Here is a 27,123-nt window from a genome sequence, read left to right on the forward strand (position 1 = left end):
ACGACCTCTCGGAGTTAACGACAAGCCTCGGACTGTGAGGTCCCTGTTAACTGATCCTTGGGACATTGTATTTTGTATTAAAGCTGCTTTTTTTTTTTTTTTTTCCAGTCTGCACTGCCCAAGTCCTTTCTCCACGTTGACATTTTGGTTTAAGAAGGTCGGTGGCCAATGCGTAGTTCCACGTCGGGTGATGAACTTAAGAGGTAGTGCAAGAGAATTAAGAAGGGCAGTAATCCGTGCTGAGATTGAAAGTCCAGCTGTTCAGATCTCCTCCAATCCACCTTAAATAGGGTGCCATGTGGAGGCAAGTGCATTGGCTCTAATACCTCACAGCATCGTGGATGCAAACTGTGAGTTACATAAAAACTGGCCTACAACAAACTGTGCAGAAGGAAGTGCGCGAAGAACGTGGAGATCAACAGAACAGAAGACGCCGCATGAAACAGGATGGACGCCACCGTAAGAGACTGGTGGCCCGAGGGGTATCATACATACAGTAAGAGGATTAGAGAAGCAGTAGGGGTGCAGCATTACGCCGCTATAAATACGCACACACATCACATAATTTATATATTACTTTGTCACTTCCATAAGATGTATAAAAAAATAAACATCCTTCATATCTGAATCGTAAAGAGGTGGTCGCACGCCAACACAGGGGGCTCTTTTAAAGGAATACTCTCATATATTATGTGTACGTGTTATAGAATATACAGCATCCAGGGTTGCCTATTGAAACGCACGATCAGTTGTCTTATGAGATCCCTTTAAGAAGAAGCCGTACCCTCTCCCGACATGTCTGTTTTAGTAACTCCTTGCACCCCACGTGTAATAACAATTCTGCAGCATCTATTCTTATGACTCTTTGTACCATTCCTTTATTATTCCTGCTATGAATGAATTGCTATCAGGTCCAGATGGGTGTTACCAGTTGGGGGGGTGTCCCTGCACAGTCTGAAATCCAATCAGTGCTGCCCCAAATGGTAACTCCCAATTGGATCTTCACTGCAAACTACTATAGCAATTCATTCATAACTTCTAGTAGGAATAATAACGGAATGGCACAACATTGAGGCATTAGAACTGTTATTACATGGGGAATGCGAGACATCAGGAGAGGTGACAGCTCCTCTTTAAAGGACAGATTTCACCTTCACACTGGTATAGCATTATAATAATCCTATCATTTCACTAGGACATATTGATATTGTAGCGTGACGTGATCGAGAGACTCTATTAATAACATTTTACCTGCAAAAATGACTGTGGTATTTTATCCATGGGCAACAGGTGTCCATTGAGGTTTTGGAAGCATTCATCATTGTGGCCAGCAGGTGTCACTATAGCTGCTAAGAGCAATAGTTACTTCATGTGAGTGGTTTGTCATCTGCAGCCCAAAATCTGTTCTAAAACTACAACTCCCAGCATAGTCAGGTTGCAGACCATTGCTCTACACAACCGATACTGCATATCTTTGTGGACATTTATGTAAGAAAATGCCTTCCTATGCTATGGCAGGGGGTTGGGGGAGGGTGAAGAATTTACATGATTTGCACCATGTGGACACTAACTCCTAAAAATCCAGTGCATATAAGCTGGCGCTTTACACAGGCGCAGTAGATGCCTGTATTTGGTTGCAGTTGGAATGATGAAGGATGTTCACCCATGTACTGTTCATGTGAGGAAGACATATTGATGACCTATATTCGGACGACCTATAAGAAAGAGGAAGATGGGGAATTCTTCAAAATCATAGGTTCATCCAGGAATTTGATACTGATAGCCTATCCTCAGGATAGGTCATCAATATCTGATCTGTGGGAGTCCCACACCCAGGCGCCCACCCCCCCCCCCCGATCAGCCGTGTTAAGATGAGTCCCACACCCGGCAACCCCCCCCCCCCCCCATCAGCCGTGTGAAGAGACTGTGGGCCTCCGGTGACCTCCGTCTCACAGTATATAAATCACCGCGCTATACATTGTATAGTGGCTGTATTTGGTATTCCAGCCCGTGCCCATTCACTTGACTAGGACTGAGCTGCACATAGGCCATGTGACCAATGAACGCGATGTCACTGACCTAGGAAGGCCGCGGCCTCTTCAAACGGCTTATCGGTGGGGGTATATATATATATATATATATAAAACCTATCCTGAGGATGGGCTTCAGTACTAAATTCCCAGAAAATCAATTTAACCACTCTGTTATTCTCTATTATAGGATTGTGTTGTAATATTGTGTACTCAGGGATGTGTAATGAGCCTTTATGGTGGTCTCTGCTTCCTACTAGATCTTTTGGTCAAGCTTGGACTAATGAGCCTATATGGTGGCCTCTCCTTCTTATCAGATCTTTTGGTCAAGCTCAGACTAATGAGCTTATACAGTGGCCTCTCCTTCCTACACAGATGTCTTGGTCAAGCTTGGACTAATGAGCTTATATGGTGGCTTCTCCTTCCTATACAGATGTCTTGGTCAAGCTTGGACTAATGAGCTTATATGGTGGCTTCTCCTTCCTGTAGAGATCTCTTGGTCAAGCTTGGACTAATGAGCTTGTATGGTGGCCTCTCCTTCCTATAGAGATGTCTTGGTCAAGCTTGGACTAATGAGCTTATATGGTGGCTTCTCCTCCCTGTAGAGATCTATTGGTTAAGCTCAAACTAATGAGCTTATATGGTGGCCTCTCCTTCCTATAGAGATGTCTTGGTGAAGCTTGGACTGATACACAGTGGAAAAGGTGAATCCCTGGTAGACCTCAAAGTAAAAAGTGCATGTTGGTAACGTGTTTGGCCACACTGTGGCTGCTACGTAGAAGGTCACCCTTTCCAGTATATGCCATAAATGCCACCTCAGGGATCCTCGCCTATCGGGTAAACTTGAGCCCACCAATTTCCATCTGCCACAGTCTCTATACACTTCAGTGGAGACGTATCTGCGCACAGACGCAGTGGCCTTTCCATCGAAGTTTATGGAGAATGGGGCAGTGGGGAATTTGCCAAGAGGGGACAGGTAATATTTGCAAGCAGCTGTACAGATGGCCCTTAGAATTAATTTGACTGGTATGGCCTAGGCATTCCAGTTCAACACTGCTCTCGGTGAATTTTGCCAAGTCACGTGGCAAGCTGCGGGACTCCAAAGAAGAAGAGTCTTTGCAGATGCAGAGGGAAGTCACAAAGACAATTGGTCATCTAGTGGTTAAATTTGTCCCCACTATTAGGGTATGGGCGTACGGTGGGGACTGATTTTAGCACAAAATCGTGTGCCCATTATCTGCTGCAGGTGGACATGGCTTGGTCACTTGTGGCCAGCTGCACTGTGGGGCCCTATCCTTATAGTTGCACTAGGATATCCCTTAGATACCTGAGTTTACATTGGTATATCACAATGACAGATTCTGTTTGAAAGCTTATAATAAATGCTATTATGGTATTGGAAAAGTTGTGATTGGCAGTGCAACGTTTGCAATCCTAAATGGGCACTAACCTTACAATAACTTGTCATAAATCGCTAGTACAGGTGAACATAAGAAACTCTGTAATATATCTAATTGGAGAGAAAAATGCCTCTTTCTGCCCTATCCCTAGCAGACATTGTCTGTTGAATCTTGAGAGAAGAGACCGACTGCTCACTGAAGGATCAAATTACATACTGTCCATAGAGGTCTATAGAGAGGGGAGGAGCGAGGAAGAGTGAGCTGCTAAAGGGGGGGAAGGGGGCATAAAAAAGCATTTTTTTCTCAGATATTATATATTACAAAATTTCTTATATTCACCTGTATTATTCATTTATGTAAAGTGTGTTGAAAGGTTAGTGACCATTTAATGTCACGTGGCCACAAGTAGCCCTAGCCTTAAAGAGCGCTGTCACCTTTTAGTCAATATTCACTAGTATTCTCTACTCATTCATTTAATAGCCACTGTTTATGAGGCTAGGCCAGATTAATGAGTTGCTGGTTGCCAGTAAACTGATTTGCTGCATCCTAATAAAATGGCTTCAGCCCACAATATGTCTGTAGGTGGTGGGTGCCCTAAAACTAGCTGCCTCCAGGCTGATTTATGCTAAGAGGTTAACATTCAATCACTTTGCCATTACAGGTCTGCAGAGCTTCTGGGGAGTACAGGCCTCCACGACACAGTCCTGGGCGCTAGTGCTGCAACCAAATTATACTGTAAGGTCAGTTTAAGATGGTTGATGGCTAAAACCGGTCCTAGATCAGTGATCTGCAAGCTACAGCTATAACTCCCAGCATGCCACGTCAGGGTTTGCCTAGAGTTGTAGTCTCACAAGAAGCACAGTGATTAGAGGGTGCTGGTTCTACATGTGGAGATCTATTTGGTTTATGGAATCTTTTAGCCAATGCACCATAGGAAAAGTATGCAAATGATCTCTCCTCCAGAAGGAAGAATGCCGTCTCTCTAGTGCCACCTATAGGTATAAAGCAGAATTAGCCTGATCTGGAATTTCTGGCATGCACAGAGCAGATGGTAATGAACTGCCTCACATGAAAACAGCACAATTGTCCTTTGGTTCCTCACAGGTGCCACATTATACATTAGGAAGAAAGGGAACAGGCTGTTTAACTACCGCCGAGAAACATGATGGTGGTATTACTTTTGGGACCACAGCATAAGTCAATGACGGCAAGTCATTGCCCTACTTCAGTCATAGGACAGAAAGAGGAGCCCTCCACCACACATGGGTGCACACCTAAGTTCAGGCATCCTCAAACTGTGGCCCTCCAGCTGTTGCAAAACTACAACTCCCAGCATGCCCGAACAGCCTACAGGTATCAGCCTACAGCAGGGCATTGTGGGAGTTGTAGTTTTACAACAGCTGGAGGGCCGCAGTTTGAGGATGTTCCTCCACCCACCTAGGGTACGTACATCCTTGTCCACCCTGGATATGCCCATGTTTTTGTGCACAGTCTAAATATTTCTGTAATAAATCCGAGCTGGGGGGAAGGGGGGCTGTGATGTTCTATAATAACCATACGCATACCTTTACTGTCTATAATCACACAGCCCTTGTCACACTTCCGAATTTTTTTGATCATTCAAACTCCTGAGACCATAATGGGAGAGTATATGAACTGCTACTTCTAAACAAGCTGCCACGACATTCATGCCTGAAGTATGCTTAGGATAGTTGCACGCTACATTATGATAGTTTCCCTTTTTAGGGTTCACATGGGCAAGGTTTGTCCCAGCAACCGTGCACCCTGCTGGCAGTGTACTCGTGATGGGGACCACTGCCATGGTAGCTGCAGTATGCCACCGTCACTGAGTACAACTGCATACAGCACTGGAGCACAGAGGCTAAGACAAATGTTTGGAGAATACGACGGATCCGTTTTAGACCTCTGCTACGGTCACTTTTGTGTTGATCTCATCTGTCGCCCATTTTAAAAAAAAACTAATATATAAATTTGCAGCTGGCTCCCCGCCCATCAGTAGCCTTGCACTTTTTATATTGCACTCGTGTCCCCTATATGGGAATTTTTGCTTTTATAAATAGGAAATAAAAAAAAACTGTACAATTTTCCCCAAGGTGGGCTAAAGTCTGTGAGCCAGTATGGGGAGGGTCCTGGGTTCACCTTCCACCAGTCCCCCAAAGGACGATTTAGCTGCAACAATCCATGAAATATTCCAATTCAGGGAATCTCCAACGCTTGACACAGAGAAGAGCAGAACTGGGGTGTAGCAGAGACACTTCTACACAAGATCTCAATGTCTGTCTGAACGGGACACAAGACATGTCTCTAGGCGTCTTTTTTCCTTCCTCTCATACAATCCAAGGGCTGGACCAGAAATCCTCCTTGGACGGATGAGCAACGCGAGAGACAATGTACTGGACCAGAGGTAGAGGAGGAAGATCCAAGTGCAACGACGATGGGGCCCCCTCCGGGGAAGAATTTACCCAGAGGAACTCCCAGAATGCAATGGACGCCTGTTGTCCGCAAGGTGACTCCCTCCGTTCCTCTTGCCATGACGGACCAAGCTTTGGCAGGGCTGGTAATGTTTGGATTAGGGTTTCATTTTTGGGATTTCTTTTTTTAAAAGAGGTGTTCTTGGTGTCTGACATTTCTTGGCTGTCTAGCAAGGTAGTTTCATTTGTATATGTTTTTTTCTTTTTCTTTTTGGATTTTAATTAGGTTTAAAGCCAAAGATTTGAGTGTAGTTTTAGGTAAAATACTTCCCGCACCCCATAGTGTTCTAAGTCTGCCCCCTTTAAAAGGGGTTTTAAGCTCCAGAAAAAAACAAGAAGGGGTGAGGGCTTTTCTACAGTTAATTCCATACCACAGTGTCACAGATCCTAACCCACCCACAGGCAAGAGGGGGCTGTGATATTTTCACGGAATTTGACAAGAACCCCTTGTTCCCTGTCGGGTGCAGCCAGCCATGTGACTGGTCTGTGTTTGCTGATGCTGAATGCCTGTTGTACCCATTAGCGAGAAGCGGTATCCAGCAGGAGAGGTGTGGCAGGGGTCCCAGAGCGAGAGGCTGAACTGCTTGTGGTGGGACTGGCAGCAGGTGTGGCTGGGGTGGTGGGTGCTGGCTGTACACTGGGTGGGTGGTGCAGGGTCTGGCCGCAGACATGATGGTGCTTCTCCCAGTCTTTGTGTTGGCAGAAGGAACCACAATATCGTGCCGTGTTGCAGCCGCTGCAAGTCTCACTCGCTTTCCGGCCGCAATTCCAACAGCTCTGCGTGAGTGAAAACAATGAGATACCAATTAGACTCCACATTATTCTAGTCTATGAAAATGTAAAACCAATTGTGTAGGTGTATATGTATCCGCAAGACTCTGCGCAATGCCCGTGATCTTATCGCCTCGCTGTTAGGGCTCATGCACACGTCTGTATGTATTTTGCAGTCCACAAAAAACTGATCCGCTAAAAATACGGGTGACATCCGTGTGCATTCCATATTTTGCGGAACGGAACGTCTGGCCCCTAATAGAACAGTCCTATCCTTGTCCGTAATGCGATTTTTTTGCAGAACGGAAATAAGAACATATGGAAATGGAATGCACACGGAGTAACTTCCGTTTTGAAATGAATGTTTCCGCTTACGGACAGCAAAAAAAAAAACGCAACGGACACGGAAAGAGAATACGTTCGTGTGCATGTGCCCGTATAATGCTACATAAAGTATGTTGTGCTCCATGGCTGTTACCTCACTTGAGTCTTCCTGCTGATTGATGACGGACACGGCATCCTCTGATGCTTGCCGTTTTGCTTCCGCCAATGCTCGCTCCATTTTGGCTCTCTCTAAAGTGATGAGGTCGTGAGCCTTGCGTTCCGCTTCGGACACAGCTTTCTGCAACTCCGACATGGCCTGGCGTTTGACTTCGTTCACTGCCTCCTCTGTGCGGGCAGAGAGACAGCTCAGATGGGAAGATGAGCCCTGAGAGGTGGGGGGACTCAGGTATAGGAGGGGTTTAAAGATTTAAGTATATACCCTACAATACAACTTTTATATGTGTTATTTCATTTTATACTGGCCACGTAGCGGAAATGCATGCATATATCTGCTACAGAACTGCAGCCCGTACATATAAAAAGCATCATATACAAGCACCACAACAATTCAGTAGATGTATGCTATATCACCGAAGTGGCTTATGTTCTAATATTCAACTAGGGCGCAACTGACACTCTAAGGGCCCTTCATAAACCGCGAGCGGCAAACGGCAGGGTCACACATTGAGAGAATACTGGGTGCGAACACAAAAGACTGGGCAAAATGAGCAGTGAGATTTAAACAGGGATTTTCCAAGACTTTTTAACTGATGACTTTTCCTCAGGATAGGTCATAAGTATCTGATCGGTGGGGGTCTGACACTAGGGACCTCCGCCTGATCAGCTGCTTAAGAAGGCCCCAGTGCTCCTGTGAGTGCTTCGGCCTTCTCGCAGCTTACAAAGCACAGCACCGTCCATTGGATAGCGGCTGTGCTTGGTATCTCATTCACTTAAATGGGACGGAGCTGCACATGGCTATGTGACCGATGAAGATAACAACACTGGTCTAGGGTAAGCTTCAAGAAGGCTGCGGCATCGGTTCCTTCTCAAACAGCCGATCGGCGGAGGTCACCTCCACCAACCAGATGACCTATTCAGAGGATACGGCATCAGTTAAAGAGTTAAAAAGTCTCGGGAAAACCCCATTAAGGTGGACATACATCTTAGATGAAGATCCCGATTTTGGTGGGACGAGCTGACTATCTAATGTGTATGGGAGTGTCCTGACTCCCTCAATGGCAGATGTCAGGATCCCTTTGTTCTCAAGGGAGGTAAGCTGACATCAAAGGTGTTTGGCAGAAGCCTACTCCTCTCTCCCTATCGAAAACACATGTATACATGCATGCTCAGCCAAGCCAAGCATGCATATGTATCAGGGGATGGAAAGGAATAGCTGATGGCCAAATGAGTGTTCATCCAACACTTTTTTAAGATGCATGGCTACCTTTACACTGCAAATATGGCTGCATATGATAGGAGGATGTTAGTGATGAATGCATCAATAGCCCCTTGCTGCATTGTACCCCCTCACGGAGGCCCAAAGAGTTTATCACTCACCTGCCTTCCTCCATATCTCTTCTGGCATATATCCTGGTGGTGGCCTATGTAGGAATTCCCGTGATGGTTCTAAAGGGGAAAAATTGAATGTCATAAATGCGAAAGGTCAAAGAATTCCCTTTCCAATTCCTATCCCAATTTTGCTTGTCATTGCATATGTGTCCCTCGGGCGCTGCTGCCGCTGACCTGCTGGAGAAGACTCGGTGCTAGAGGAACTGTTGAGGTGTCTCCCCGGCTGGGGCACAGAGCTGACATTCTTTTTCAAGTCCTCTGCATCACTGTAGCGGCGTATCCAGTGGTTAAGCTCTTCCCTGTCTGCTTCTTGGCATCGGCGGAGGACGGTGAGGGAACGTCGTGTTTTTTCCACCATATCCATTATGCAGTTTAACAGCTGATAATAAATAAGAACGGGCAACGGTTTAAGAATTCATTTCTTCATACATTTTTTTTCAGACACTTACTCATTACCAAAAAGCACAAATCCGTCTATTGAAGGAAATATACTCTGGAGAAGCCAGTATCTATCAGTCCATTCTTAATAGTCTAGAGAGAAGGGACTATTTTTTTCTAAAGCAGTATCACTTTCCCTTTAATACCAAGGTTGCCTTGGCCCACTCACGTTGTTGAGATGCTTCCATTCCTCTGCCCACTCGCGTTCCGTCAGCCTATGGTCTATTACCTCGTGCACGGCTGAAATGCAAAAACATAATCTGGTTAGGTGAGGTCCCTTAATGGCTTTGTTTTACGGCAGTTGAAGATCCTCCTTTAGGGCTGTTTCACACGAGCGGATGCCGTGCGTGACATCCGCTGCGTGAATGACAGCCAAGACCCGATGCGGACAGCAGAAGCACGGAGCAGTAACATGATTGATAATGCTCCGTGCCTCTCTGTGATCTCTTTACTACGAAATCACAGTGAGATAAAGTTGTCACTGTGATTTCGTAGTAAAGAGGTCACAGAGAGGCACGGAGCATTATCAATCATGTTACTGCTCCGTGCTTCTGCTGTCCGCATTGGGTCTTGGCTGTCATTCACGCAGCGGATGTCACGCACGGCATCCGCTCGTGTGAAACAGCCCTTATGGAGTACGGACTGACGGGTGTGCCGCTAGCAATGCAAAACCGCAATACATCAGTGAGCTAGCAAGTGTCTTGTATGTCAGTGGTGTGATCACACCATTCTCTAGTAGTGATGTGATTGCGCTGTACACAGCTTGCAGGCTGGACTGTGATAGGCACGGAGTATGGCGGTGTTATCACGACAACTGATGTATGAGTGACAGGGTGTAATGGTGCAATCACACTGTTTTATTGGCATCTGCACCAAGAATAGACAATGAAATAAGTGCATGCTGTAACTCTACTACAACACATCAGATCTCAATCACTTGGCATGCCTACAGATATTTCTTCCATTCATTTCTTCAATTTATGGAATGAAGACACCCACTTCCTGTAAAGAAGCCAGCTTGGCGATCAGATCACCGGAAGTCCAGCATCTGAAATCCTTTAAGATCTGCTGTTATTGCAAGGGAAATTTGTAGCCAACCATCCATTTCCCTGCAGAGACTCCTTCATTCAAAGACAGACCGGGTCCGCTAGAGCAGGAGCGTTCATGGTTAGTGGCTCTCCATTCTGGAAAGCCTAATGCTAAGGACCCCCACTTTCAAGAGCGTCTCAGTAATAAAATATATACTCCAAAGTCTGAGCAGAGAGAACCATATACCTCACCTGCCTGTCGGTGACGTTCTCTCATCTCCCGTGGATCTGTATGTCGGTAGTGGTGGGCTAGCACCATATCCTCTAAGCGATAGTGTTGGGTAGGTGGGGGAGTGGGGTGCGGGAAGACCATTGGTAGGTGGGTGAAGGAGCCCATTACTGGGACTGTATCTTTGTGCTGGACTTGTGGTGCATGGACGCTTGGGGAGGTGATCCGGATGGAGACCTTCCTGCGCACTCTCTTTGGTCCTGACAGAAAAGAAGAGGATAATTAGTCATTTGTGGTCCTCTGCATTTCTGCAAAAGTAAACCATTTTTTTGCAATATCCTGTCCCTAGAAATGTCCTCAGTAACTTGATTATGCATACATGGACAACCAGGGACATCCATGAATGACCAGTTATAATAACCTGTGAATGAACTGGTTTCTGCGGGGATGATCTCTCCTTAGTAATAGTCTATGAAAGTGACATGGACATCCTGAAGGTGAGCCACCTTGACCTGCTCCAGCAAAGACACCCTGAGACCTGACTGTCCCTCTCCTCAGGTCATGTGTCCATATCACTTGCTTTCATTGTAACTAAAAATCCTATGGGCAGAATTTACTAAGTCCCAAAATTTGTGACTTTTCTACCCTTTCCAGCACCCTGGCCACTTTTGTATAAAGTGGGGAAGGCCACGGGCATGACTTTCACGGCCCGACACATTTACCACTATGTACACCAGAAAACTGCCCCACATTACACCAGAAATATACACCAGCAAAAACAGTTTCATTAATTTCCTGCTCCGAGGACCCTTGAAGATGTACTAAAATAATTAAGAGGCCAAGCACCTGCTTATTAGACTGGGGTAAGAAGTGCAGGTCTTAATAAAAGTGCTGCTATGTATATGCACCGGAGGAATGTTCTAGATCAAGCATTCATGTCAGATACCTATTGTCTTCTCAGCTATTGCCTAATCCTTTGATCTTTCGTGGAAAGTCACACAAGACGTTGGTTCTCTTTTAAAAAACTTAGTTTTGCCTTGCAGGGGACGCTGTACCTGTCAGGTGTCCTCCTTTTACCGTTCTCATTCACTTCCAGTAAGATCTCGGAAGAATCGCTCGGGGAGCTGCTGACGCTGGTGTCAAGGAGGAGCTGTTCATGTTGTGCTAAATACTGGGCAGGACTTTGCTTCGCCAGGCGAGCACAATGGAGAAGCTCCCGCTGCAGTAACGGGAGGTTAGCCTACAACAGAAGGTAAAAGTAAGCCTATCATTTAATGTACTTCAGTACTAGGATGCTCTAGTTGGCAAAGAAAATTTAAAGTACAGAGGCGGATGAGCAAGAAAATGGTCTGAAACAGCAGGTAATAAATAGGAAGGGGTCTGACTACTGGGACCTTTAGCAATTCCAAGATATAGGCTTCCGAGTGAACCCTCTGAATGGCGCTGTAGTATGTGTGCCAGTCCACTTTGCATTTACCTCTATAGGACTGATGGAGCACTGCCTATGTCAGTTCCATATAGGTGAATGGAGAGATGGATTGACATACGCACTTGTGCTCCATTCAGAAAGAGGACGCGGGACCCCCGTTCCAGACGTCAGACCCCAAGCGATTTATAACCTGTGGATAGGTGATAAATACTTTTCCCTTTAAGTGTCTACATCTTAGGGGGTTATACCTTAAGGAAGGGGATGACAAATGGACGGAGAGGAAAGTTGGTGGCTTCTTGTAGCTTCGAATGAAACTCTTCAATGGTAAGTGTGGAATTCTGCAAAAATAAGATAAAAAAATTACAAATTTTACTCCTGACGCATCTAGGATCTTCTTGATTCTCCAAGAAATCATTATTTCCGATTTGTTAGAAAGAAAAATATATTTTTTAGTGTAGTGTCCATTAGGCTATCAAGTTCAACACTAGTACATTACAGGCTCTGTTCACATCTAGTCGGGAGTATTCTCAGCCTCTGACGTACGGGGATACAGTGGCATATATTGGACACTGACTCCAGCCGCTACAAAAAAAAATACTGCATAGTGTGCACTTTTTTACTGCATCACTCTGTATAGGTAAAAGAGTGGGCCAAGCTTTCCTACAGGTATACCGACACATACCAGCCAAGCCTACGTCTAAAAGTTACTCTCTATATGAATATACGCTGGGTGTGTGGGGGCCTATGGATATGTTCACCATGAGCACCGGGAGATTTTTAGGTGCATATATGAATTTGAATAAAAAAATTGGGATGTGCACGAAATCAGAACTAGGACAGAGAGGTCATCTGCAGCTTTTCAGTCTTGTACTCACCACAAGCCCGAGCACCAACGCACGCACTCGTTCCCCGATCTCTGGAGATATATCGCTGCCAAACTGCTGTAAAGTAGTCAAGAAGCGCTTGAGTTTGCTCAGCTGACGTGCCCCGCAGGCCGGGGGTAACTGCTGATTGGTTAATGCGGCAGACGACGACGCTGAGGGTCCATTACTGAAACCATTGGGGGTAGAGGGTGCTCCGTTGATGGCGGTGGGAGAGTGGCTGCTCCCGTTCATCACTGTAAAGGAAGGGTCATTAAGGATTATTACTTCACAGCAGCGCACAGTTGCACAACCCAACGTGATATTTATAAACCACACACAACATTCCAGTCCTTGTCTGCCAGCAGTTGTGTTGACCAGACGAACAGAGCACCAGAAAGCCCACCCCTAATGCATCTCTCCCACCCATGTAGCGGCACTACTCTTTCTGAATACTCTCTGATTTTTAATACCCCTTGCATTGCAATTGCACGAAAAAAGACTTAGCAATAGAATATCACATGGTTGAGGGGAGACATCATATTCTACATAATTCTTACATTTGCATGCAATAGAAAATGTACAAAAATTACAGAGCCGCACAACTGCAATTAATGCACATAGACACCACCGATGCAAAACTTTCTGGGTCATTCAGATTATTTCTAAAAAAATATTATTCTGATGTTAACCAATAATGTAAAGCATAAATTCCTATATTTTACCCAATGCAAATGAGAACCTTCAGCATCAAGATCCAAGCTGCACAGAATAGTAACAGATTTTAACCAAAAATACTTGATTCTGTTCCAGCCCCGTTCTGGTGCAGATCCAAATTTTCTGCAAGTGTTTAATTCATCTGTTATATATTCTTGCCATAAAATATCTCACAAAAGACATGCCTGAGCAACAGGTACGGGAGCGTCCATGGTTCTGCAGCCTCCACTTACCTTTCCCGGTATCTCTACCTCAATCCCTATTGCGGTCTGCTCTCCTAACACACTGGCACAAAATGCAAGCTAGCTGAGGGGCGGCCCAGGAAAGAGCAGCCCAAAATAACCACATGCCCACAACCGACAGGTGGGATCCCAAAGTGACACAGAGTATGTGTGTGTGCGTCTCACATGCTCTCTATGTATCAGTGCTGCATGCGTGATGTGTGGGTAAACGTAGAAAACAAGAGAATACATGTGTGTAAATATCACCGAAAATACATCCCAGAACATAAGACAGCGGGACGTGTGGATTACAGGCGCAAAAACACACACATTAGAGATACGGATTATGGACACGCGCACACACATGCATCTGTTCCTCTACAGCTTAAACTAAAAACCCATCAGATCAGAAGCTTCCACAACCCAACATCTAATTATACAACATCTGGCCAAAGACAGCAAAGCTCATGGACCTGTTGAGAGACAATGCTGCCGAGTACGAGAGACTGGAAGAGACAGCGGGAGTTGCACAGCCAAAACAAAACTAGACCTCACCATCACCAGGCACCAAGTATGAGGCACATAGGAGAAGTTACAGCCATCCTCACTGGTCAGGCAACATCTTTTATTGATGGAACCATTTCTGGCCAAAGTCACCTGTTCTTCAAATACTCCAATATCAAGAGCAAAGTCAACCAGGAGAGGGACATCACATCTAGGATCCCACATGAACGTGTCAAAAAGAAGCCAGAACATTGTGGAGATACACTAATCATAGGGTCTCCATGAACACCAGGAGTCCAATCCATCTAAAAGCACTTAAAAAGGTTGTCCAGTTTAAAGAACCCATTCTCACAAACCCTACTAGGTAATTCCAGTGTAATAGAGGCCAGAGTTACAAAGAACATCTCTCTGGAGGACCTGTCCTGTCCTGTGTTACACAGACAACCCATACATTTGAGTGGACCTTGAGTAATACTTAATTTCCCTTGTGGTGGTGCTCCAGGAAATGAAGATGAAACACTTCCTGCCAGGATTCCTCACAGTTGATTGCAGGGGGTCCCAGCAGGAAGACACTTTGTGATCAGCTTATCGTCAAGAGATGATTCTAAGAAGTAGAGACTGTCTAAACTGGAGAACCCCTTTAAAGATGATATTCCACGTATTCCCTTAAATAGTTAGGTGTATGATCCAACACAACCAGCAACCCACAGCATAACTTATAAGTTATCAAGATCCATTCTAATCACTGGGGTCTATCGGAAAACTATTACATCTAGGATAACATGTGGCTTCACTGCACAGCATTATATTGGCAGCCAAAAGGGGGGAATATTCATGCCTATCAGCAAGGGCTGCCGAAACCTCGTCTTCATCAAAGTCAAATGATTCATCTACTAACTGAAGATAGGTTAAAAAATAATCAGTATGTAGTAAGCCACACAACACATGAGTCCCTGATCCCTCAACCCCCATGGACTGGAAGTTTCGGTGCTACTCAATGGGTGCACTTGCACCCCCTATCTTCTGATCCTGTAAATGCGCTAATTTATACTGATCTGTATGGTGACCTAAAGGATGACTGAAACACTCATAGCATAGGGAAGGAGCATTGATGTCATGAAGGTGGCTGATCAGATCAGCTATCATCAGTTTTAGTTAGGGCTTGAGATGTTCAGATCGATTTGTCCGATACCAGTTTTCAGATCAGCGATACAATTGGCAGTTCATCCATTTGACACGTCTGGTAGTCAACATCAATTTTCATCACGCAGATGAGCCTAGAGGGCAAAATGGCCAATCAAATGGAACAATTTGCTCCTGACTAGGATTTTGCAAAGAGGTATCTTCCAAGAAAAAGAACCATCTGATCTATTAAGGTATGGAGACTTATTGTCAATGCTTCATGGGAAACAAATATGCAAAGAAGTATCTCCCAAAGAAGAGAACCATCTCGCCAGCGCCACCTATTGGAAGTAGCTCCTGATGAGCCAAGATCTGACTTTCCAACAAGCCTCGGGATTTGACAAGGGAATATAGCCAGGTCAGATATCCATCCGTAGACAGCTTGTCAAATCCCAAGGCTTACTGGAAAGTTGGATCTTGACTTATACGAAGCCACTTCCAATTAGTAGTGCTGGTGAGATGGTTCTCTTTCTTGGGAGATACCTCTTTGCATATTTGTTTCCCATGAAGCATTGCCATCGAGGGTCCATACAGGGACATTTAGCACCCTGCCTCATGCTTAGGAGGAAAATATGTGCGGAAAGCTTCGGTACATAAAAAAACAAAAAACAAGAAGAGCATCTCACTTGTGCTTGGGGTGAAGGAGGAATTGCGGTTGGCCCCCTGGCTCAGGGCAGGTGAGGGAGGGGGCATGTTGGGCGGACTGGTCCTTGTCTGGGTCTTCACATCAGCCGGGGAGTCTGGCATTGTATTGGCCGTAACTGCGAATTTGCCTGTGAAGAGAAGACGGACACATGAGTCCAAAGGATGCGCAGAGAATTTACATCATCACCTAGAGAAAAAATAACAACCAAGTGTGTAGGGTCGAAATTACCATTCAGGTTGAGTAAAACAGGACAGAGAGCAGCAGTTAAAGCTATTCCCAAACACCTGCTGTTAGGATCAGCTGTGCCCCCTCCGTTACCCTCCCTCCAGGCTCTGCTATTATTAACCCTTGCCTGGCTGCCGGCGCTCTATTCCTTTGCCAGCAGTACGGTCCTCGGGGTTCGCCACAGTTTGAGAGCTGAAGACAGGTGTGCGGCAGCTGCCGGGATCTGTCCCGCTCTTCAGTGTAACTCCGGCCAAGACCAAAGAAGGGAACGTAGGGCAGGAGACAGGAGGGGAGAAGTTTGCCAGGGGCAGCCCTTCGCCCGTGGCCTTAACCCGTTCTTTGCCAAAGCGGCGCCGCATCTGTATTGTCTCTCGCCAGTGGTCACCTCAACCTACCGGGACTGTTTCCCTGGTGCCCTCTTCTGTAGGTGATCTTGCAGCCTGTGCCATAGATTAGAGGCTTCTCTTATGAGAATCCCAGTTCTCACCGCTGGGATTCTTTTTATTTTTTTCCCACCACACTGGGTTTTTGACAGGTCCCTGGAAAACTCCAGAGCTCCCAGCGTTGGCTCCAGCCAGGAACTCTCCTCCTCTCCTCGGATTATTTTTATTTGCTCTGTAATGGACTGCAGCTGGACGTTTGTGTGAATGTGACATCTGGATTCCATCACCAGCAGCCGCCCGGGCAGTCAAGAGAGAGCGAGCTCGGCGGTACTCACGTCTCTGCAACAACAAAAAAAACGTGCCACATGGGCAGGGAAGGCGAGGAGTGAGCGGAAAAGAGGGCACCTTCTTCCATTGTAAGCTCAGGCAATCTGTGCCACACAAGCAACCAGAAGTTCCAGGAAGCTCTGCCAGCTGAGGCTTGCAGTATGTGCCCAGCTGAAGCGGCACCAGTAGCCTACATCTGCTCAGACTGGACAAAACATGGCTGGCAGCTGCCTCCCGCACAATGAGAACAACACGGAGAAATTTGTTTGGCAGCCATGAAAAATACGTGGAAATTACTAGGAAAAAAGTTTCAGGGTACAGCTGCCCAGAGGAGGCGCCTGTGCCAAATTACCCATTGTTAATAGACATAATCAGTATTTTATCAGCTACTGGAGTGGACCTGAGAGTTTTTGGCATGATTTGATATTAAGTCAATAGTGATTATATATATCACAATTATCACACGGTCCAATAGTATGTTATGGCTGAGGACGTTATCTGATGGGAGGCGCGTGTTACATGTATTACTATAAACTGTTTCATGCGTGCACAATTTAGTGCAATATTGCATGGCGCTCTGGCCTTCTCTGCTTTCTATAGGCTTTCCATGAATCTATACACCGCTCACTCTGCTTTCTATAGACTTTCCATGAATCCATACACCGCTCGCTCTGCTTTCTATAGACTTTCCATGAATCCATACACCGCTCACTCTGCTTTCTATAGACTTTCCATGAATCTATACACCGCTCGCTCTGCTTTCTATAGACTTTCCATGAATCCATACACCGCTCGCTCTGCTTTCTATAGACTTTCCATGAATCCATACACCGCTCGCTCTGCTTTCTATGAAATCCGTACACCGCTCGCTATGCTTTTTAGAGACTTTTATATGAATCCATACACTGCTTGCTCCGCTTTCTATAGACTTTCTACGAATCCGTAGACCACTCGCTTTGCTTTCTATAGACTTTCTATGGATCCGTACACTGCTCACTCTGCCTTCTAGAGACTTTCTACGAATTCTTACACCACTCGCTCTGCTTTCTATAGATTTTCTATGAATATGTACACCGCTCACTCTGCTTTCAGTACCCTTTCTATGAATTCTTACACTGCTTGCTCTGCTTTCTATAGACTTTCTATGGGCCCCTACACTGCTTCCTCCACACTGCTCTGGCCTTGAAGGGCTTTTCCATTTTGCTCTGTTTTCTATAGACTTTCTATGAATTGGTACACCGCTCGCTCTGCTTTCTATAGACTTTTATGGATCCATAAACCAGCTGGTTTATTTTCTATAGACCTTCTTTGAATCTATACTCCGCTTGCTCTGCTTTCTATAGACATTCTATGAATCTATACTCGGCTCGCTCTGCTTTCTATAGACATTCTATGAATCTATACTCCGCTTGCTCTGCTTTCTACAGACTTTCTTTGAATCTATACTCCGCTTGCTCTGCTTTCTATAGACTTTCTTTGAATCTATACTCCGCTTGCTCTGCTTTCTATAGACATTCTATGAATCTATACTCTGCTTGCTCTGCTTTCTATAGACATTCTTTGAATCTATACTTCGCTTGCTCTGCTTTCTACAGACTTTCTTTGAATCTATACTCCGCTTGCTCTGCTTTCTATAGACTTTCTTTGAACCTATACTCCGCTTGCTCTGCTTTCTATAGACATTCTATGAATCTATACTCCGATTGCTCTGCTTTCTATAGACATTCTATGAATCTATACTCCGCTTGCTCTGCTTTCTATAGACATTCTATGAATCTATACTTCGCTTGCTCTGCTTTCTATAGACATTCTATGAATCTATACTCCGCTTGCTCTGCTTTCTATAGACATTCTATGAATCTATACTCCGCTTGCTCTGCTTTCTATAGACATTCTATGAATCTATACTCCGCTTGCTCTGCTTTCTATAGACATTCTTTGAATCTATACTCCGCTCACTCTGCTTTCTATAGACTTTCTTTGAATCTATACTCCGCTTCCTCTACTTTCTACAGACTTTCTTTGATTCTATGCTCAGCGCCTGGACCCCGGCCGATCAAATCTTATGACATGTTAGAAGTTTGTTAAAATTATGTTGGTTTAGCTGCAGGTCAATGTTCAGAACATAGGGGGGGGGGGAAAAAGGTAAAAATGCCCATTACTGTCACAATAATCTCATGAATTCCTGAAGAATTAATCACCAGAACAGAAATTTATTGCAAAATGGCCGTCTGCACCGTGTGTAGATGACAGATAGACTTTATTACAAAAAGATGTGAGGAAGCGGCAGAAAAGAGGAAGAAAATTAACCAATATTAATGCAAACAAGCACACGGGAAGAGGAAGAGAGAGCGTGAGAAATGGAGATGTGCTGGGACCATACAACCATCTGACAGGGGGTGAAAAATGGCGAGTAGAGAGCGTGGGAGGAGAGCAAGGGTTAAAAGATTTCCCCCCATCAGTCCCATCCATACTCTTTAAATGGCTGGAAATGCAGAGCAGATGTTGGGAGGATGATCCCAGCCAGAGCCAGCCCTGCTCCTAAATAAAGTAAAGTATTCCTGAAATTCAGGACTAAGCCCCGCCAAGAACAACTCCAGATAAGACCCTGAGACACTGGGCTCCATCTGGTCTGTGTTATGGAAACACTCAGTGCAGCTGGGAGCCAGGCAAAGGTTGGAGCTGGGAACGAAAGAATGTGCGGCCTGTAAGAGCGAAGACCGGACCGGCCGTACCTGCGGAAATGTCTGTTCTAGCACACACTTCCCCCATAATATAACAGTCCTGCAGCCTTTTCTTATGACTCTGCATTGTGTCGTTCCTCTGTTGTTCCTCCTAGAAATGTATATAAGCTTGACGGCTGGGTGTTATCATTCTCCTTGTCAATGAGGCTCGATAGTGTCAGAATATACAGAGACAATAATGGGACATGGTGTATTTTTTTTTTGCGGAACGGACATACGGAAACGGAATGCACACGGAATAACTTCCCTTTCTATTATAGACCCATTGAACTGAATGGTTCCGCATTTGGTCGTGTGCATGAGCCCTTCGTCACAGATTTCCAGGAGGAACAACAGAGGACAAGGTAGAACTATAAGAAAAGATGCTCCAGGATTGTTATTACAATACAAGTATTTACTAAAACAGACATGTCAGGAGAGGTTGAGGGGTCCTGAAACTGAGGAGCATGATGTCGTATAACGGACAAGGATAGGACAGATTCTATCATTCGTGGCCCAGCTGCACAGATGGAGATGCTGTCGTTTGTTTTTTTTACGGATCCATAGAAATGAATGGGTCCACGTGTGATCCACAAATGCGGATTGGACCAAAAGTACGGTTGTGTGCATGAGGCTTTGGGGGGGGATGCCACACCTTCAGGTTTTTTGATGCAGTTTTTTTTTCAGTTTATGATCAGGTGTGGATCATAACAGGAGAGAAAGTCTTAAAGGGGTCCTCTCACTTCAGCAAATGGCATTTATCATGTAGAGAAGTTAACACAAGGCACTTACTAATGTATTATGATTGTCCATAGAGCTTCCATTGCTGGTTGGATTCATCACATTATAGACCACTTGTTTCCAGGGGTTACGACCACCGCTGCAGCGCAATTATGAGGTGGCCAGGACAGGAGCTGCTGCGCATGCGTGTGTATGCACGCCCCCACAGTCCCGGCCACCACAGAGGCCAGCGCTTTTTCCTATAGTGTGCAAGCACGACCACCACTGGTGGAATGCAGAGTGGTCGTGTTTGGTCCACCATGGATTAAAGTAGTGCACGTCTCCGTGATTTTTTTCACTGACTCACGGCTCATGCACACGAATGCATTTTATTTGCGTGTTCGTTCCATTTTTTTATGCGGAACCATTCACTTCAATGGGTCCGAAAAAAAAAAAAAAACGGAAGTTACTCCATGTGCATTCCGTTTCCAGTATGTCCGTATTTCCGTTCCGCAAAAAAATAAAACATGTCCTATTATTGTCCGCATTACAGACAAGGATAGTACTGTTCTATTAGGGGCCAGCTGTTCCGTTCCGCAAAATACGGAATGCACACGGATGTCATCCGTATTTTTTGCGGATCCGCAAAATACATACGGTCGTCTGCATGAGCCCTCACGGTCAGTAAAAAAATACTGACGCGTGAACAAACAATGGTTACGTGGAAAATGCAAACAGCACAGGTCAGTGAAAAGCGGAAATGTGAACGAGGCCTTAGTGCTGGTAAAGACCCCTATCTATGAGACAGGAATGTGCTCCTAACAGTTGTCACCTCCCTTCCCCCACTCATAGCCCAAGTCTAGACATGGAAGAAGGATGCAGAACACGGAAGTTACAAGACAGACTCCTGATCTAGACCAGACCTGATCTAGACCGCAGAGGACCACCCCTCCAGAAGACCATTTTTCACTGTAATGCTGGGCGGCCACCCACCAAGAGCTCTCGCTGCATCTGTTTATAGATAAATTGTACTCAATTACCTTTAATATACATAGAATAGTCCCAGATCGAGCAGTTCCTATGAGATGCCTGCCCATTGTCACAGTCGGTGGAGCCTATCCAGTTCTAAAGCACCTAGCATGCCCTCCATTATAAACTTGCTGAGCGTAATAACACCTTTAATACAGATCTGCGCAAGCTAATATCCCATCTGTTACAGATCTGCAGGCAGCAGTCAGCCGCGGACACATCAAGGCTAATGCTGAGTGCATGGGGGGCCGGAGAAGAGCAAACCACCTACCCGCACGTATCAATACAAATCCCGGCACCAGGCATTGAGAGGTTCCCATCCCTCTGTGTGTCACAGCTGCACATCCTAATGTATGGTAAAACGTCTAGTGCCTCCCACAGTCCCTGACATTCATATCTCTGGCCCTTGAAGACGCCTTCTATCTTCTGTCAAGTTGCTTTAGTTAGATGTATCCTGGTTAACCCTCTTTCCGGTAAAATTGGCGAACAGCCAATGTGGCCGCCATACTAGGTATGGTCATTAAAGTCCACAAATCAAATTCTGCCTAGCTCTAGACACATATGGAGCTGATGGGCAGAATTAGTACATGACTTAGATATATTGCCATTCAGGAGTTATGGTAAAACTGGGTGACAACCTCACATAGATTTGTTATTGTGGCCATGTCAGGTTGTCACCCAGTGTTCCCAATAAAATACACTCATTGACAAAAAAATAATTCTCTGATTTACGCCGTCTTGTGGCAAGACCAGTGTCTAAAGTGCTTTCCCCAGCTATAAAAGGCTCTCAGAGACTACTTTTGGGTAGTTTACCTGTTGGTGAGAGATTGCCGACTGCTAGACATGCCTTTACGACTCACTCAAATACATTTTGCCCATTTGACAGAATTTGAGAGGGGAGGAATCATTGGACTGAGAGAAGCAGGATGGTCCTATCGAGGAACTGGCCACAGTCTAGGCCGTCCTGACCTAGATGTCAGGAGGTGTTGGAGCACTGGTTATGTGAGGACACGCACACACGGTGAACAGGCTCCAGACAGCCCAGAAAGACACCTGTATAGAGGATTGTTTGATCCGCCGACAAGCTCGGGGAGCTACCACGGTAATGTTGTCCACCATCCAGACACAGGTGGCCCCTTGATTACACACCCCTGTCTCTGCCCGGGCCATTTCCATTTGGTGTCCCAGCGCCCATTACATGCCCTGCCACTGACAGCCACCATTGCCTTCGTCTGCAGTGGTGTCGTTAACGAGAAGCCTGGACAGCTATGGACTGAAACCTTATCGTCTTTAGCAACAAATACAGTTTTTTTTTTTTTGATACAATGAAGGTTGGGTTGAAGTATGAAGGCCTTGTGGTGAGAACTTCAATCCTGCTTTTGCTATAGAGCAACACACTGTCCCAACTGCTGGTGTGATGTGGGAAGCCATCCCATACGACGGTCGGTCACCCCTAGTAGTGATACGAGGCACACTAACAGCTCAGCGATATGTGCAGGACATCCTGCCGCCAGATGTTTTCCTCTCATGGCAGGTCTTCCACCTGGTATATTTCAGCAGGATAATGCTCGCTCACATAGCAAGGGTTTCCCGGGAATGTCTCCTCCAGATTACAACACTTCATGGCTGCCCGGTCGCCAGATTCATCACCAATCAACATTTATAGGACTTCAGCTTCAGCAACCTACAAATGTGCAGGATCTACAGGCCCAACTGTAATATCTGTGAGATAATGTGCCACAGGATATCATACAGAACCTGTATGCCTCCATATCCAACCGTATCTCATCTTGTATCCAGGCTAGAGGCTGTATCTTATCTTCTATCCAGGCTAGAAGCCGTATCTCATCTTGTATCCAGGCTAGAGGCTGTATCTAATCTTGTATCAAGGCTAGAGGTTGTATCTCATCTTGTATCCAGGCTAGAGGCCGTATCTCATCTTGTATCCAGCCTAGAAGCCGTATCTCATCTTGTATCCAGGCTAGAGGCCATATCTAATTTTGTATCCAGGCTAGAGGCTGTATCTCATCTTGTATCCAGGCTAGAAGCTGTATCTCATCTTGTATCCAGGCTAGAGGCCATATCTAACCTTGTATTCAGGCTAGAGGCCGTATCTAATCTTGTATCCAGGTTAGATGCTGTATCCCATCTTGTATCCAGGCTAGAGGTCGTATCTCATCTTGTATCGAGGCTAGAGGCCGTATCTCATCTTGTATCCAAGCTAGAGGCCATATCTCATCTTGTATCCAGGCTAGAGGAGCCCAACAAGGTCCTACAACCTTCTTTCAAGTGTACAGTGTACCAATAAACATCATTACATTAACATAGAAAGCTCAAAAGAAAGTGTCCTTTTAAGGATGGGTTCGAAAACAAGGCTACTTGTATTTGTAGATGGTAAGCTCTTGCGGCTAGGGTCCTCTCCCCCTATGTACCAGTCCATTAATAGCTTCTTGTATTTGTTTTTCCATATTATGTATGTGTAACCCCCTCTTGATGTACAGCGCCATGGAATTAATGACGCTTTCAAATAAATAATAACAATAATGAATAATAATTGCTTTATGCTTCTGGAATGCTCCCACCACATTCATCAAATGTCACCATAGTCCTCCATTCACCCAAGTGTACACATTTTTGGCCTCTGTTGGGCCGGTACATGGTATAATTACCGTTTGCGGTACGGAACAGAACAGCACAGACACATCCAGCAAAGAACATATACAGTGCGGTATACATTTTAAACATGGGCGCCTATGGGTGATGATGCCAGTAGCATCAATTTGAGTTGTAATGGCGGAGGTATATACTGAAAAACACATTGTGACAGCTGTCCTAACGAGGATTTTTGGTGTGGATTGCACCCCAAAAATCATCAGTAAAGGCAGCCATAGTGAAATCCTCTCCAGTACATCACATAAATGGTGACTGTTTTCTGTTTCTCCGGTGTCCGGGGGTCAGCGATGTCCTGGGCGTCTTCCCTGACACAGCGGAGATAAAGCACTTTACTTTTAGAACATCACACCTCCTTCAGTACCTATGGGAATGGGACATGAACAAATCCTCCTGCAGCTCATCACGCATCACCTTGTCTAATGAACAGTCTGCAGAGTATTTCTTAACGTTTGACTGGCAGCCAAAATGGGAAAAGCGAGATAGAGAGAAATCTCCCCCCAAGGCTATGCCGAGAATTTATATATTATTTTTGCCATAGGCAATTTTTTTTGTCTCTGGTTTCTTATAGCATTTCCAATACAAAGAAAAAATAATAATTGGGATACTGCAATAAACTATAGTATATAATACTTGGAAGTTTGCCACCTAGTTAACCTTATGCTTGTGGCCCCTCTGAGTTAGGCCTCATGCACTTGACCTGTCTGTACCGCGATCCGCAAACCATGGACCCACAAAATACAGACACCTTCTGCTTTCGAGCTGCATTTTTTCTCACTCCCATCACTAGAAATGACTATTCTTGTCCACAATATGGCCTTAATAGAAGGGCAACCTCCTGAACAGAGTGGAGACCAGTGGGTCTGGGTCTGGAGGACATCAAAACCATTGATTTGAAACACAAATGTGTAATATCTCTTTTCCCCCTGTGGTGGCGCTGCAGGAAAACTGCACACTCACGGTCAGGTTTTCGCACAAATCACGGCCGATCACTGAGGATCCGGACGCGGGCACACCTTGTGTTCTGCTTATTGTCAAGGGCCGTTTTCTGGGTGAGGACACACATTCGCGAGATCGAGGTAACAGACAAGGGGAACGATAATTTAAAAGTCAACTTTGCAGAATCTCTACTTGTTAGGGTACGGCCACATGGTCTAGTTTCCTGATGCTGTTTTAGAAGCCAAAAATCAGGAGTGGATCGTGAAAAAAGAGAAAGTATAAAGGACAGAAACAACTTTTTTTCTAATTAACTCCTGGCTTTGGTTTCCAAAACTTCATCAGGAAACCTGAGCGTGTGGCCGTACCCTAACAAGCAGAGATTCTCCAAAATGGAGCCCCCCTTTAAACTACCAATCCTACTGTCTGTTATTTGGATCTGATGAGTTGAGTGGCATGGCAAGAAGACTTTATTCTTGCCACTCGGGCAGGGTGAATTTCTTGTCTCCTATCTATAATACATACACTACAGTAACACTTCAAGCCATCATCTGCTAATCCGGACAGTATGATAATCTGGCACTGTCCTGCACTGGGTTTTTTCTCCTCTGTTTTATGGCCTTGTGAAATGATATGCTGCATTATCATTTAATGTATAGGAGATAAACTATTAGAGGTGCCTGTCAACAAGATTTGTAGACTGTTTCCAATGACAACCAGCAGAATTGTGAATGCAGCTCTGGATTATGAAGGCATAAAGACAAGGGGGATGATTTACTAAAACCGCATTTTTTTTAACGACAGTCTTAGATTTCTCCCTGCGCTGCCATAAGATACGGCTAATTTATGATGAGGGCCCATTCAGACGGCCGTATGAACGGGTCGGCAACCGTTCCGCAATTCATTAAAATGGGGCCGGAAAAGATGCGGACAGTACACTGTGTGCTGTCTGCATCCGTGGTTCCATTCCGCGGCTCAGCGGAAAGGACAGAGCATGTCCTATTCTTGTCTGCAATTGCGGACAAGAATAAGCATTTTCTATTATGGCTGCAAATTGCGGAATGCACACGGCCGGTATCCGTGTTTTGAGGATCCGCAAAACACTACGGCCATCTGAATGAGGCCTAAGGCAGTCCGTGCGCCTGGAGAGAAAAACCCCTGGCTGGAGTCGTTTTTTTGCCACATTTATGCCTGTTTCCGGGTGTAAATGTGAGTAAATTTGCTGCCCGGCCCCTGACACACCACCATCACAGTACACTGTGTTAAAAAAAAAAAAGGAAGTTGCGCCAATTTTTACAACTAAATTAGTCACAAGTTTCTTAATGAATGATCCTCAAGAAGTATTACTTCTGTCTGGTCGGACATTGCTGAGTAGTAGGACAGGAGATTGGGTCAATAATCTATAGTAGATGACACAACGCGTTTCAATCCAGGGATATTTCTCGGCTCTGAATTACACCAAAAATTGTAGCTTGCGATGACTAACTGCCTATGTCTGAATGAAGCATTAGCATCTGCCATTACTGTTCAGCTTCACATTAGTCAGTGCATTTCAGGTGAATCCACAAACCCACTTTTACGGCGGTAAGGGCAATGAACTTGGGCGTCTTAGCTGGAAACGCAGTAAACAGCTTGAACACATGGAAATACATTACGGTTTTCACAATTTGCTGTTTATGTCCACAAATGACCATCCCTCGCATATTACATTTCCACAGTGGGTCTACAGCGGAACTGCACCTCCTGTAATCTGCAGCCAGTAATTGTCTCCATGGGATGTTAGGAGCTGTAGTCCGTACCCAGCTGGAGAGAACAGGGTTGAATTCACCCGATTCAAAGTGTTATGTCGCACTGAGCGCCATACAGCGAGGCTGCATCTTGGCACCTCCGCATCCATCTGTCAGGGTATAAATGATAACCATTTCACCCCCCCCCCCCCCCCTAAATTTGTGCGGACCTCTGCCAAACAATATAAATGACAGTCTGATGATCTTTGGGTTTTGCGTTCTTAATTGTCCCATGGCGCCTGGATGGCGCTCGTTGTCAGACTCGTCACACCAGGCCTGTCACTCACGCGCCTCACTTTTGTTGATATAAACAGGTGAATTGTTTGATGCCACAATTAAAACCATCTGCCATGCAAATGACTGCCAATTAACTCATCCTGTTTTAATTACCCTGATAATTGAACTCAATGTGTGGAGAGAATCACAGAGAAATACTAAGTGGTCATACGGTTCAAAATACCCGAAAGCCAAGGTAACGACGAC

General features: G+C 45.3%; 1 protein-coding gene across 1 annotated transcript in view; it reads right to left on the reverse strand.

Moving 5' to 3' along the window:
• Positions 1-5,417: 5,417 nt before the first annotated feature.
• Positions 5,418-27,123, reverse strand: part of CBFA2T3 (CBFA2/RUNX1 partner transcriptional co-repressor 3) — a 30,511-nt gene continuing 8,805 nt past the window's right edge. Inside the window, 11 exon segments of the mRNA XM_044269500.1 lie at positions 5,418-6,699; positions 7,172-7,362; positions 8,575-8,643; positions 8,761-8,965; positions 9,194-9,264; positions 10,305-10,428; positions 10,430-10,541; positions 11,337-11,521; positions 11,959-12,048; positions 12,586-12,827; positions 15,821-15,967. Of these exon segments, the coding sequence (XP_044125435.1) occupies positions 6,442-6,699; positions 7,172-7,362; positions 8,575-8,643; positions 8,761-8,965; positions 9,194-9,264; positions 10,305-10,428; positions 10,430-10,541; positions 11,337-11,521; positions 11,959-12,048; positions 12,586-12,827; positions 15,821-15,941 (1,668 nt within the window). The 5' untranslated portion in view covers positions 15,942-15,967 and the 3' untranslated portion in view covers positions 5,418-6,441.

The sequence above is a fragment of the Bufo gargarizans genome, chromosome 10, assembly GCF_014858855.1.
Source record: "Bufo gargarizans isolate SCDJY-AF-19 chromosome 10, ASM1485885v1, whole genome shotgun sequence".
In the NCBI taxonomy this organism is placed as follows: Eukaryota; Metazoa; Chordata; class Amphibia; order Anura; family Bufonidae; genus Bufo; species Bufo gargarizans.